The sequence below is a fragment of the Xiphophorus hellerii genome, chromosome 12, assembly GCF_003331165.1.
Source record: "Xiphophorus hellerii strain 12219 chromosome 12, Xiphophorus_hellerii-4.1, whole genome shotgun sequence".
In the NCBI taxonomy this organism is placed as follows: Eukaryota; Metazoa; Chordata; class Actinopteri; order Cyprinodontiformes; family Poeciliidae; genus Xiphophorus; species Xiphophorus hellerii.
In genome coordinates, this window is record NC_045683.1 from 12309016 (window position 1) to 12324066 (window position 15051).

Consider the following 15051-nt stretch of genomic DNA (forward strand, 5'->3'; position numbering starts at 1 on the left):
TTAATGTGGGTGTAAACACTATTTTAGGTTTCATGAGAATCATGTATTCAAACTCAGCCCACTTATGTGCACAAAAAAACTTAGAGTCTAATGGAAAGCTTATTAGACTGCATCAGGTTTAAGATTACACACTTTACATTTTATTTAAGTTTAAATAAAATTACTTACTACATCATAATGCTTAATTTAAAAAATGTTTAGCTTGAGATCTGATCATAAAAACATTCTTTTCAGAATGTAAAGATTTTATGAATCTAGAAGATCAAAGGTTTTACATCTTTATGATGGACATGTAATCAGTTTACAACTCAGTTCCACACAACAGTGACGTCTTAACAGTATATTGAGGCCAGCTGAGTACTGGATTACCTGTATCTGACCCTACAGAACCAAAGGTCCTGATATGGAAGGTGTATACAGAGTTCTTTTAACATCATGAACTTTTTTGAGCAATAGTACTTGAATCACATGAGTGATAATATTGATTCATTTATATAATACTATTCATTTTGTATTTAGTATTATATAAATAATGCTATTATTTATATAATAAATAAAACACATTGACAGAATTTGTTTTGTGCATTCTGTCAAATGCACAAAACACAAGTTTAGCATCATAAACAGACCTCAAATAAACCTTTATATATATATATATATATATATATATATATATATATACTGTATATTGCATTATTCTTCCCAATGCAGATTCTAAGGTACTACACATTTACCCATACGGACTGTAATATACTGGGTAACATACTGTATGTATTTAACATGTCAATGTTTGTGTCAGTTTAAATATTTCCAATGGAGTCATTGACTTAAATTATACACCCGATGTCAGCAAGGACCTGAGGAATAAATACATACAAAGAAATCAAAGCCAATCAAGCTATGGGAACAGGCCTAAAATGACACAGATAATAAGTATACTTTTACCAATCCAAGCACTTTGCAAAATCTTGATAATAAGAAATCTTTCTATAGGCCTTCAGTTAATATTAAAGCAGCTTGTATTGATTTTCACAAACCAGCATGTATGCTTTCTAAAAGCTGACCGACTTCAACTAATTTCTTAATGTTATATTAAGAACATTAAGAAATTAGTATGTATGTAGTACGTATGTCATTTTACACATCCTGTTCTTCGAATGTTAAATATTTATAGTATTTACCATGTTAGTCCAATATTTTTTCCATAATTTCTTTTGCTATCAACATCTGGTGTGAATTCTATGTCAATAATCTCAGTAGAAATATTCGATCTAAGAAAAATGTTTATGTCTCTACTATTTATTTTACAGATTGTTTACAGGTCATCTTGTTCTGGATAAAAAGGTACTGGGCATATTCTCTAAATAAATAACTCAATAGAACTAATTCAGACATGACATGATATTTTGAAGCTCAGGTCAAGTTGCCACATGTCTCTAAGCTGATCAAATTGCATTCATAGGTACTAGTCACAACAGCACCACATTTGCAAAACAAGTTCTCACCTACTCTGTACAGTATCACTACAGCATTACTTAAATCCTACAAATTGCACTGTGTAACCTCAATCTGGCTTTGCATTGTGGGTGGATGTTGTAGTCACTCAGGTTTTAATATAAAATCACTATAAATATAAACCGCACTGTAGCAGCACACATAGTTCTGTTTTCAAAGAAGACTTTTTACTTTGCATCTTATGCAATTCTTAACAAGCGCGAATGGGTCGATAAGAACATTACACACACTAAATCCACTCATAAAGAAACATAAGGGGCCAAAACTCAGCAAATTTTATAATTATTCCATTCCTTAATCATTAAATTACAGTGAATTAAAAGAAACAGTGTGCAGGCTGAATATATATATATATATATATATATATATATACTCATTGACACTATATACATTATATATAGTTTCAATGAGATTACTTGTTTGAAAATGTTGGTGTTTTTGTCTACATAAAATGGATTGTGATCAATTAATTTCAGATCCTCCAATTATCTTGATTAAAAATTATATGTGAGGGGATTCATTTGGTTCTTCATTTGGAGCTAAGGTTTCACTAACTGTGCTAAGTGAAACCTTTTCACAGTTTGGTGTTAGACCAGTTTAGTGATCCTCAAAACATGTAAACATTGGCTTTGGAAAGTTTCTGTGTATAATTCTCAGTCATCCGAGTCATGTCTACTGGATTTTAAGCCTGTTGCAGTGTCTTAGGATTGGTTAATGTTTCAGACCACTTGGTTATTTAAGTTTCCAGAAAAAAGTTAAATCTAAACTATTGTAAGCTTTCAGTTAAGATTACGCTGTTAAATTGTTCTTGTCTTCGTTTATCTCCAAGCAGTGTTCTCACTTCCACTGTCAGTTGGGTGTCCTTCATTGGTGGGGGGATGAAATTGCCTGACTGCATAGTGATAGTCTTTACAGCTACTTTATATAATATTATCTTTCAGTGTCAATGAGATTACTGCTTTGCATCAGTTTATTGCCTTGGTATTCTCTTATTAGCCTCCATATTAAGCCTTACGTAACAAATTTTCCAATAAGTAAAATGTGCAGTTGAGTTCTTCACAGACATCTAGCAGTCTGTGCAATTCTATAAATGTATACTTTGTTTACAGGCTACATCTGTGAATTAAAGTGGAGCATTTGTTCCAGTGACAGCTGAAGCAAAGCAACTTGTGCATATTGCGAAACCCCCTTCCACTTGTGTTTATCTGGAAACATTCTGGACGGCCTCCAGAATGTTCTTTTCACTTCTCCACTGCTGCAAGAAATTAATATATGATTCCTCAGGTCTTAATCAAAATTTTATTTTACATTCATTTAAAAAAATAAAAGAAAAATACAATTTGATCCCTTTCTCTTTCTTTAGAGTTGATATAGAATACATTAACAAGTCAAGCAAAAATGTTTTTTCTGCACACACATTTGTTTCCTCAAAATTTTCAGTTGCAGCAAAATATTTTTCATGCTCTGTTTCCTCTTAACTAGAGGATTTCATGCACTGTGACTTTTTTAACCAGAGAAAAGTGTTGACATCAGCAGAGGGAACTGAACTTTGTCCTCCATCTACAGAGGAAAAACAACAGGCTGAGTATAAAAGGGGGGGGAGCAAAGGAGGAGGCATGTTTTTGTTCGAAGACTTGCAGAGAAAGCAGAGCACAGCAGAGGCAAAGCATTACTTTAAACAAAGGGTAAGTGGCCGATTCCTCAAAAAAAAAAAAACAACAACTTCTGGCTTGAGTTAACTTTGATCCTTATCCTGTATGAATAGAACAATCTTAACATAAGGAATGTATTTCACATTGCAAAGGTTTTGCTAAGTGCACATAATTTAGTTTTTTAGATCTTGTAATTTTTGCACTGATATAACTTTCAGACGATCGTGTACGTAGAAAAGAAGTGAAAACTTGACATTAGAGATAGATTTTTTTCTCCTTGTTTCAGTTTAAACTTAATCTATAAACATTGAGGTAAAGTGAAACTTTGAGGAAATCTTTCAGTGCTTTTAAACGTTTTAATGCAATTGAAGTGGGTTCGATTCAAGGGGGAAAAATTGTTATCCACATGAATTTTGATTTCATATGCATTCATCTAGCTTTTTTCTGCTGAGTTTGACAAAATTGTTTCTTCTCATTTTGTTTTTCACTTCTTCCTTAATTTCACTCCTCCTACCTTCTGTACTTTCAGACTGGGGCAGGGAGGAGGCGCCAGAGGGATGTGGGTGCGCCTGAGCTTGCTCCTCACGCTCTGCCTGCTCCATGGGGGCGGTGCAGAGAGTGAGGGCGGCGGGCCTCGCTGTCAGCCCCCATCGACATGGACGATCGGGGAGGTGGAACCGATGAAGGGCACAGCAGGCCAAGTAACAGTGGTTGCCCTGTTACAAGCCACCTGACTGTTTTGCTTGGTGCAGGCCTCCAGGTATGGATCAGCCCCAGTTTGTTATGCTCTATTTTCTTTCACTTTTAATTAAAAAATACCAAAGTAAGCAGCAAAGTACAACTCAGAAAAAAACACTCTGAAATCCTGACTGCTGCCATATTTAATTTATGTGGAAGGTCAGGATAATGAAGAAGTCACTTAAGTAGAACCTATCTTATATTAAGTATAGGTCGAAAGATCTCAAAAAGCAACATGTGCCCAGATCTAAAGTAACTCAAGACCAGATAAGAAACAAAGTCATTGAGATCTGTCGGTCTGGAAAGGCTTACAAATACACTTTTAAGATGGAAATACTAGGAGAACACCCCCTGACGCTGTTTGGCCGGGTGTACAAGCAGCCAGTTCAGTAGGTTATCATGGCTGCCGCAAAAATAAGTAGCAGGTATAACCTATTTAATACAATTCTAACAGTAATGGTTTGATAGGACTACAAATCCTATCAAACCAGAGGTAGATGATTCCATACAATTATTTGAAGACATGTTCATTTAGTGTTCGAAGGCACAATTCTGGATAAAAGGGGTTCAATAAAGTTCTGAAATAAAATAAAAAAATATTAACTAAAGAAATAAAATTACACCCCTCTGAAAAAAATTAATAAATAATTGTCCTTTGTCCAAGAAGTGAATATTCAAGGGAATGAATATTCAAACACAACTTTCTTACGTTCTTAATAAACATAGTACTTTCTAATATAAATCAACTCTACGTTCCGTTGTGCATTTTCCACACAGAATTGATGGTCTGCGCCAGAAATTGGAGACTCAGGGACTGAATGACGTGGTTTACATGGTCATCAACCACCAGGGGGAGCAAGCCCAGCGGCTCCACCCCCTACTGGCTCAAAGGCTGTCAGATAAGATCTCACTGTACAAACAGGGTGAACAACAACCTGATGTTTGGCAGGCCCTGAATGGAAAGAAAGACGACTTCATCATCTATGACAGGTTTGTTATGTGCTTCAAATGTATTTTATAGAGTGGAGGAGTATGGAGTTAAACACTATCCCTTGTCTCACAATGTTTTTTTTATCTTTGTAACCTTAGGTGCGGCCGTCTTACCGACCATATTTCCCTTCCTTATTCTGTTATTGGACATGGGCTATATTGAGAGTGCGATCAAAGAAGCCTACTGCAATCGCAAGTGTGGCGCCTGCTCACATGAGGTAAAAGAGATGAAATGACTTCACTGGAACATGTTGTGAGTACTGGAAATTAAAAATAAAACCCTTTTTGCATTCTCTGATTTTTTTCGCAGACTGCTGAGACTCCAGAGGAATGCAGAGCAACACCAAATGCACAGCCTGATGCAGATGCACCCGCAGCTGTAGGAGACAACATAGAACCTGACCACAGTCGCCATCATGGTCATGGTCATCATGGTCATGGTCATCATGGTCATGGCCATCATGGTCATCATCACCATAGGCACCACCCTGATCATCATGGTCATCACCATGGTAACCACAATGGTGATGGCTTTGGCTCTGACTTGGAGCAAAGTCAGCAGGGGGTTAGGCAGGATCATGGTCAGCATGGCTTTGACTCACTGCAGTTACAGCAAGCAGTGGACACAGAGCAGTTATTACAGCAGGCCATAGCAGCCCCTGTTAGGCCTTGAGTGGCAGAAAAGGGAAAGTGAAAGTCAAAGTTCACCTGACAGGGAACAGCAGGCTCCGAAAACGAAACTGCTCCCAAAGCCAGCTGATGCTGACACTGACGCAGGATGTTTGGCGAGGCGGGAAGCGAACAGTCGCTCGGGCTCTGACACTGTGAAGGGGGACTGCCGGCCTCCTGACAGTGACAGGGCCTCACGAGCGAGGCAGCCGCCGATGTCAGGGAGACCTGACAGTGACGCATGCCTTCTGCTGAATGACAGCAGCCTCAGCCAGACCAATGAGCCTGACCCTCCGGTGTTGGGAGCTGAGCATGAGAGCAGCTGTAAGCTGGAACTTATGTTAGCTATCAATGCTAGGGCCGAGTGCTCTTATTACCAACAAGTATTTCCCTGAGAGAGGGGGAAGATCAATCCTTAATTTAAATGCTGGAAAAGATCAGAACACGAAATGCGTCCAGCTGTAATATTCAAATTTTTGGATTTCACATTTGATAAAACTATGCTGTTCCAACTAACTTGCCTTGTTTTACCATGGATTGCCTCCCCCTCTCTCTAGGTGGTCAATGGGATATTATGTCCATAAACTGACTCCTTCATGTTGTTCTCACCTTCCGTTATGAAACCAGATGCGTAAACTATGCTCTAGTGGCGTCTGTCTGATGTTTGGCAGGTGAGAGAGAAGGAAGTAGTTTAAGAACATTATAAACCTTTTACATTTCAGAGAAGAAAACATTTGCAAGTAGAAAAAAAGCACAAAATGATAATTTAGAGATTACAAGAAAACAAAACGACATTGTGGAGTTGTTTTAACAGAAAGCACAAGTTAATTTCTGGAAAAACAAATGCTACAAAGCAATCTTATTGTTTAGATTTTTGTTATTGCTCACTCCTGAAAAGATAACAGTTACTGCCATGAATGTCTTTCTGTTTTGCTCTCACTAATAACATCCATGAGCTTTAACATATTTTAAATATTTCAGACTAACATTTATTCAAGATATCGTAAAAAAATAACTATATTGTTTGGATGGAGAGAAAGGGATAACAAGAGTGAATTGGTGTGATGAAATGTGCTTAATGACGGTTTCTGTGGGAAGATAACAGTCACCAGGAAATCCTGATGCTAGCACAGAGAGTTGCACTGTGTTGGGGTTTTTGGACATGATACTATAGAAAGTTTAATAAAGATGGTCAATTTACTTTTGTAATTTGTGTTTATGTTCTTGATAAAGAATATTGTGAAGAGCCTGTTCTTGACAATATTCAAGAATATGTAAAAAAAAAAAAAAAAAAAGCATTGCATTCATTTAGGGGTATCAAGGAAAGGGGGCCCGATTAGGAATGCATGCCACACTTTTCAGATTCTAATTTGTAAAAAAAACAAAACAACGATCTCATAAAAATAATTTGAAAATATAAAATTGTGTGGCTTTGTTGTGACAAATACATAGACGTTCAAGGGGTGTGAATACTTCAACAAAGCACTGAATGCATTTTTTAAAGTTTGAGATTTTGTCAGTAGTTCTGCTCTGCAATAACAACTGATTGACTGCAGCACTGTTGTCTCCACCATTTTACCTCCTTTTCTATTCACTGATGTAATGATTTTGTTCTATTAAGAATATATTTGAGATATGTGTGTAAAAGAAATGATGCCATTTCCCAAATTTATCAGCAGATGGCATTGAGCATCTGCTCAGCATAAAACCACCTTGTTCGTTCTGTTTGCTGACCTGATCCTACCACAGTTATTATGAGCCACACACAAAATTACTGTTTATACAGAACCTCATCATTTCAGGTCATTACCCAAAGTGACTCAATTTATTTCATTTCAAGGGTCACCTCTGTCTTGCACAAACATGTCACGTCAAAATTCATGTGGAAAAAATAAGAATATTCACGGTCATTGCTTGCAGTGGTGTCGGATGCAACACCTTATCATTTCAGAAAACTGCTACAGGTTTATGGAAACAAATCTGTATCAAATATGACCAGTTGCAGCTTTACACATTTGTTTTTGATCAACATAATGGCTGAATATTAGTAAAACCTCCTCATGAATTTGAGAACTCAGTCAGAAAACCATCTTCCTAGAATAGCAATTTAGATTAAAATATATTGTCAGTATTTTTATTTTATTTTTTTTAAATGGAGTAAAAACCGTCATGATGCCACATAGGATGAGCATCTTAAGCAAATTTGTTCCATGCAATCACTAAAGCATTGATATCTGTCTGTGAGTGCAATACCCTGTGTTCAGTGTTATGTGGCTGGACTGCCTGTTGGGCTGTATGTCTAAAAAGGTCAACAAGCAACCGGAGGTAATAAATGAGGCAGAGCTTGTGTGGGCGTAATTGGACTGAAGATCCAGTACAGAGGAACGGTGACTTATGGGCAATTACCTGCAATGTCCTGAGACAAAGAGCTGTGAGTGGCCACCTCTCTGATTCAATCAACCCCACACAGAGAAGCGCAGTACACAGCTTCTGTCTTAATTGTCCAATATGCTTTCCCCTCGGTGCACAACTGCTTCTGCAACCGGTTTTTCCTCCCTTAGTTACCCCATCAGACGCAGCAGACAGAGAATCACATACTTGTGAGCTAATTCACATAGAAGGTCCTCTGTATGGCTTATGAACGTGCAAACATCCACCCTTCAGTCATTGTACGCATGCAATACATTCTTCAGGCACAATCTACATCAACTGGACTGGATTTGAACTCCAAAAGGGCATATTTGCATGAAGAACCCTTTTCTGAAACTGTGTGCGAATCTTAGTGTATGCTGCTTGTGTGCTTTTATGAAAGTAACAGTACATAATTTGAAGAGTCCTAAATTGATTCAACTGTCAATAAAGGACCAAAAATAATGATAAATATATATATATATATTTTTTACAGTTAACTTAGCTAAAATTTCGTCACCTTTCTAAAATAATGGCCAAGTAATTTTTTGGAGATAGTTTTATATAGAGAGAGATTTTTCTTTAAATTTATTTTTTTTTTGGTCTAAGTCATCTTTTAGTAAAAAAAAGGAGGGATTTATTTTTTACTTAAGTCATTATTTAGCAAGAGGCTATGTACAACAATTAACTTAAACTTAAAAGTGCCTTAAATGGCCCTTGTACCTTGGCAGTGTTTAAGCCTGCGTCATGACTGAGGTCTTTGACACACCGGGACTTGTCATTCATGGAAGTAAAAAAAGTGAGACAAGTTTAAAAATGACATTCAGTTATATACAGTAAAGGCTTGTTATTATAAAGCAGCCATTTTTGTATATATTTCTTACATTGTTTGCACTGTTTTTGGAGTTGGCTTTAAGCTCATTTTACGTGTGCACAGTGACAACAATAAATTAAATAAAAATTCAAGATCATGTGAAATTTGATCTTGCATTATGAACATAAATCAACTTCCCCTTTGGCAGCAAAGGATTGGTGAGGACTACAATCTAGAATGGACTGTTTTTAAAAAATCTGCAAGTTGCTTTGGATCCAGTTTATGCAGCATCCACTGAAAATTTAATGAATATATGTTTGGAGGAAGTTTTTTTTTCTCCACTGTTATTGATTGGTGCAAAGTCAACAACAAAACTTTTAATCAATATTGCCTACAAAACTTTTAATCAACATTGCCTTCAAATATGTAAATTACTTTTTTAAGAGGCCAAGTTTAAATTTTTAGCAGGCCCAAGTGAGCTCACAAAATGTCAGCTTTGATCCAAAATAGCAAACTTAGGCTACCCTAAGACGTTTCTGTATGTTGTTCAAGCTTTTGATCACTTTGAATCAGCAGTAACCTTTAGAATATACAATGAAGACTTTAAGTCAGCCACAAACATATATAGTGATTGACTCACTGTTAAATTTAAAATTATTATCAAATTTCCACAAGAAACTCATCTCGATGGAGTGGAAGTTTAGGGGACACTGTGGAGCCATTTCAATGTACTACTGCCCCACATACCTTTATTTATAGAAATATTAAAAGTCCCTAACTGCCTTGTGAAATGTAGAGAGTCTTTTGGGGACTAGTGCAAAAGGCAATTTACTTAGAACAATAAGTAGAAGAGTCAATAAATAAAAAAAACAATTGCACTTTCAATGGCAGTAGTATAATAAAATTAGAATTCAAAGTTACAAAGAAAAGTGTGTTTATTTAAGATAAACCCCCCAAGCCATCTTTAAAGGTTACCAAAAAACAGACAAGATGCTGTTATATTTATTTTATTGAGAACTTATTGATCGCACATACAACACCAAAAAGAGAACAAAACAGACAAATCCTCAAGGATCAATACATTTCTTGGCCCTAGGGAAAGCAGCAGTTTTTACACAAGAACATTGGCTCTCGGATGCAAAAAGAAAAAAAAGAACTCAGGTGTAAAAAAAAAAAAGAACACAAAACGGAGTCATAACAATTAATAAAGCCAGTATCGACCGGTTTATCAACTTAGACTACATTATTATTTTAATTTGTCAGTTTGCTTCCAGTTTGCTGGGGGGTGAATGACACATGGCAGAGGGCATACAGGAAGTAAGACAGACAGGAGCCATGGAATATTGTAAAAACTAAAAAACAGGATTTACTCAAATCAGTACTTGACTTGAAGTAAATCCTCAAGTCAAGTGGAGAATTAAGCACTTTCCTTAACAAACTGAACGGCACAGGGTATGGTGCTGATAGTTTCAAAAACATTAAATGACGACCAAAGATTCCAGCAAAATTACTTCCAGGCTCGAGAGAGTGACAAAAGTCAGCCTTCAAAGCTGCAGGCCAACATGCATCATTGCAAAAATAATTCACCCCTGTCATAAAGTTCTTTGTGGTCATGAAAAACTGAAATCACACAGAGATACAAATAAGAACATAAAGTTAAAAAGATGAGTATATCACACAACACATATTTAATATGACTTTATAAATGTTCTATCTGGTTTAATCGCCTATAAACTCTATATGAAACATTAAATACTCCAACAATCTAGCAATCTGTCTAGTGTGAAATACGCTTTTTTTTATAAACATAAACTCTGTATAACAAAATCAAAGCTTATTCATTTTGAAGGTTCCTCAAAGTTTGATTTTTGTGCTGACCAGAAAACATAATGCTTTTCTGTAGTAACATAGAAATCACACACTTGATTTAGCAAAAAATATAAAATCTAAATACCATTTCTAAATATCACATATATGCTTTATGTGTACAAAGTGCTTCCTCTAAAGTGTCCTTGACATTTATAACCTTCAAATAAAAAACTACCAATTCTGCCATTGTGAAATGAGCGATATGGCAAAAAAGAACAATATATACTTAAGGTAGTAAACATCTGCACAGTTGGCTTGAAGAATAAAAAGCACCTCCTAATTTCTTCATCTCACCACCACTATTACAAACACTGCTTAAAACGTTTCCTCAGTTTTATGATTGCATTGTGTATTCCAGTTACACATTCACAGTTTTACCTAAAAAAGAAGTCCTTCAATCTCTGTTCTTGCTATGTGAACATAATGAGAACCTTCTGTGATCACTGGACACTGTGACAAACAAGATACCTAAACAAAACCCACACTTTACGATCACAAAACATTTGACACTGATTACTGCTCTTTCTTGACTTGAACTCAGCCGTAAAAAACTGAGTAAAAGAGAAATGCATGCACCAAGCAGCATCACCGTGTAAAAGTATAATCCTCGACATAAACCTTTACATTTGCACAGCACTAGCAGACATATTAAGACATTTTGCGACAGCACATATTTTGCCTGGTATCATCCACATAATGGCAGGAGCAGCAGAGAACTGAGTATTTCTGAAAGAGAAATGGCATATTGTCATCAAATTCACATTTTAAACTTCTCTTTGTAGATCCGATTGATACAAAAAAAATACATTGATCCATATATTCAGAATATTTACGTCCAGAAAGGCAAGAAAGCAGCATAAATCACAGACTGTTTTTTTTTTTTTTTTAACTGTTAGGAAAGTTTTGTTCACGGTGAAGTTCCAGGTGCAGGTTAATAAATTTGGATATCATTAAAAAATGTTATTATTACTGTAATTTAGTTCAAATGTATCTGTCATTTTGAGGCTATCAGTCCTGATGTTCTTTTGTCTTGGCACAAAGCAATGTTGATCGGACAGCCACTATAGTAAGTTACAGATGTTACATAAGTACTCATATTATGCTTGCGATGAGCATGTTGTTGAATCATTAAGTCGGGACATGGGATGAAACATAAGAGGCACCTGATTTCTTTTCAAGAATCCCATTAGGAGTAGAACAGAAACTGGTATAGCCTTTACTGTCTCAAAGTGGGGGAATTACTACGTTAAACATTATTTGTGAAAACAAATAGAAGATGCTGGATTAGGCAAAATATTCTTTATAAACACTGCCTTAAATATTTCATCTACAAAAAGCCTGAAGCTAAGCAAACAAGATTCCAATTTGTTGAGTGTCTACAACTTGTTTTTTTATGAATGCCAAGCTCAAAATATGCTGATAAGTATTTTGAATTTGAAAATTGTAGTAAAATGTCAAATAATTTTCAGCACACAAAATGAAAATCTTTTTTTTTAAATGGAAACATTAAAGACAGTATCTTATTACAATAGGGAATGTTCTTTTATGTACTGCATGCATGTTTTGTGTTGATTTTTAACTGTTTCTTGGCACAGAGAAGATATAAATCAATTCATCTATACATAGCAAACAGAGGTACCTTTTGTTAACCGATATGCAGAAATCTAAACCACATTAGCATAGTACCATAGCAATTAAACAAACCATAATACTCCAACAGGCATAGGTTGCTACATAGTGAATGGGGCAGATAAGTACTGTGTAAGCTAGTAACATCTATGGTACACTTTCACAGTCAACTTATTCCAGTTGCTGTCTCTGCAATGACAATGTAGAACACAGTTCCTCTGCAGAAAGCTTAAAATGCAACAAATTAATAACGTGTATGTCCCCTTACTTTTGTTTAATGAACCAAAACAATGTACCGTTAAGCAACTTGGGGCTGCTGCTGGTTCTGTGACACATGTTGAACCACCTTTTGCCTTCCATTAGCAGAAGACTGCCCTATGAAAACTAGGACATCAAATAATGTTTGAATATTATTAGGTTACCACAAAATAATATTTCAGGTTGAAGTCATGCCCCACATTTGGGGCATGGAGAAAACAGCTGAGGTACTCTCAAGCTATATCTACTAATGGGATGTTATTCTCATGCTATTGCCCTAGTGCAGTGTGAAGAGGGACGCTATATAGGCAAAAGGTTGGTTCCCAAATGTAAGAAAAATCTGAGTAAATAAACCCTTACTGACCACAGTCAGTGATTAAAGTTCTGTGTTGATGTGAACATATAGTTTAATTACTTTTTTTTAGTTAAAAGTAACTTCAACAGTGTAACAAGTCCAACAAAATCTATTCAAATTAATCTTGGAATTATTAAGTCAAGTATTTTAGTTTCCTTTTCATGTAAATGATCTGCATTTGTTTTTGCAAGTATTTCCCTGCATTCCTGATTGGAACCTAGTGACCCTTAAAAGACCCTTAGTGGTCAACCTAACTTTGGTTTAATTCTTGACATTTGGTGCAGCTAAAACCAAAAACTATAAAAGATAAAACTTTTATTTTCTTAAAGAAACAAAGACAGAGATTCAAATCTGCATTGCTTTGTTCAAACGTTTCGTGTTCTGTATAAAAATATATCTATTGTGAAGTACTATCAGTATAACATGGTGAAATAGGAAACTTTGGAATATAGTAAATGTGATGGGCATTAAACCTCAAAAAGACAAGTACTGTCAAAGCCGAATTACTGTGTAGTTAAAAACATGGCTACTGTCTCTTTCTCTTCTCCTCATTGATATACTGACTTCACATTCAATATTAAGACTGTAAGGCAATCTCAGGTAATTTTTCACACATACTGTATATATAGGTATTTTGTCACTTACTACAATCATGCATTGATACAAACTTTGCATTTTGCTTGTGATGTTTTTGTGATGTTATTACCCTCAGTGTGTTTCGGCCAAAAATTCAGCGATTAAGTGGGGACTAATGTAAGAGTGCAGTTTTTAGTGCATCTCAATAAATTACTATACTGTTAAGAAGTTAATTTGTTTCAGCAATTCAATTTAAGTGTACCTCATATATTATGTACATTTATTACACACAAAGAGACATACATATTGCATTTGTTTCTCAAGTTTTATGATTAAAGGCAATGACAATCCAAAGTTTAGTTTGTAAAAAAATTATTACATCAGGCCAATAAATAATGAAAATATAGAATGCTAACATTTTCAGGGAAACCAAATTTTTGACTTTCAGTAGCTATAAGACATAATCATCAAAATTGACAGAAACAAATGCTTGATCAATATTATTCTGTGTCAAATCAAACTATTTAATTTTTTACATTTACTTCTTAAATAGAATTGCTGAAAAAACATTTTCAATTACATTTTAATTTGTTGAGATGTACCTGTATATCTCCCCTCTGTATCATCTGGTTAATTCACACACTTATTCATCCAGTGTCCTGCAGGTTTTTAAGTTTTTTTGGTGGTTATCAGGAATCAGGTAGGGTGACTTCATATTGACGTCCTGTCCAATAAGCCTGTAACTGTAGTTAAAGTCTAATGGTCCTGTCCACTCATGGTGCGAGATTCCCCAGCAGGTCTGGGGTGACGTACCCTACAGGCACTGGGACTTTGAGAGGATGCTGTGGCTGGCACAAAGAGGAAGATTGGCTGGGAGGCGGGTTAAGGAGCAGACTGCGATGCGTGTCTAACTCCTGCACCACTGTGTAGTCTGCAACAGGGGTAAAGAGCTGAGACTGGGAAGGCTCGGGGAGAATATACGGGGACTCGTTGGTGTCTCCTGTGGCTGCAGGTTTGGTCTCCATTGGCTGAGGCTGTATGGTTTGGTACCCTGCCCCAGGCACCGAAGTGCTGGGAGGAGTGCTGGTCTGCTGGGTGTTGTTCTCGGCGGTGTAGCCACTTCCCTCTGGAACCACTACAAACAGCTGAAACTGGGGCTCGTTTCTCTTCTGCTCCTTGATGCCCTCAACATCTTCATTTTGCTTTCCTCCTTTCTGTGTTTCCCTCTCTGAACCTGAGGTGTTCTCCTGGATTTTAGGTTGTTGGCCAGGGGACAGCACAACTCCCCCAGATGGCATAACATTGCTGACCTGGGCATATAAGTCTGTGTTGATCCAAGTCTGTGGTCCTCCGATTTGAGTTTGGATGAGGGGCTTTTCACCCGTCTCTGAAGCTGGGGCATCCAGGCAAGTTTTGTTGTCCTCAGGTTGGCCTGGCAGCAGGGACGCCAAATGTTCCGGCAGATCTGTGTCGTAACAGCTGGCCCGGCCTGAGTCATCGTCAGGGTGGCTAGATAAGAAACCCAAGGTGAAAACAATGAGGAAATAACTTCAAATCTATGATACCAGTTAGCATGA

At 36.5% G+C, this 15051-nt stretch overlaps 2 protein-coding genes across 3 annotated transcripts in view; one reads left to right on the plus strand and one right to left on the minus strand.

Annotated features, from left to right (window-relative positions):
* The first annotated feature begins 3074 nt into the window (after nt 1-3074).
* On the plus strand, nt 3075-6859 carry selenop (selenoprotein P). The gene is given in 6 exon segments (XM_032577676.1): nt 3075-3200; nt 3697-3927; nt 4683-4895; nt 4995-5043; nt 5045-5113; nt 5206-6859. Coding segments are annotated over 5 exon segments (1176 nt in total). The 5' UTR covers nt 3075-3200; nt 3697-3724; the 3' UTR covers nt 5848-6859.
* A 2919-nt stretch (nt 6860-9778) lies between these two features.
* Nucleotides 9779-15051, minus strand: part of ghra (growth hormone receptor a) — a 31506-nt gene continuing 26233 nt past the window's right edge. The window contains exons 10-11 of one of the 2 annotated variants that reach the window (XR_004341122.1): nt 14077-14983; nt 9779-11382 (exon numbers count right to left, since the gene is read on the minus strand). Coding sequence is in view for 1 of the 2 variants with exons in the window: in XM_032577675.1 (XP_032433566.1) it covers nt 14248-14983 (736 nt within the window). In the remaining variant the exon portion in view is untranslated. Of the gene's footprint in view, nt 14984-15051 lie in introns of both variants that reach the window. The other variant, XM_032577675.1, reaches the window with a different exon arrangement.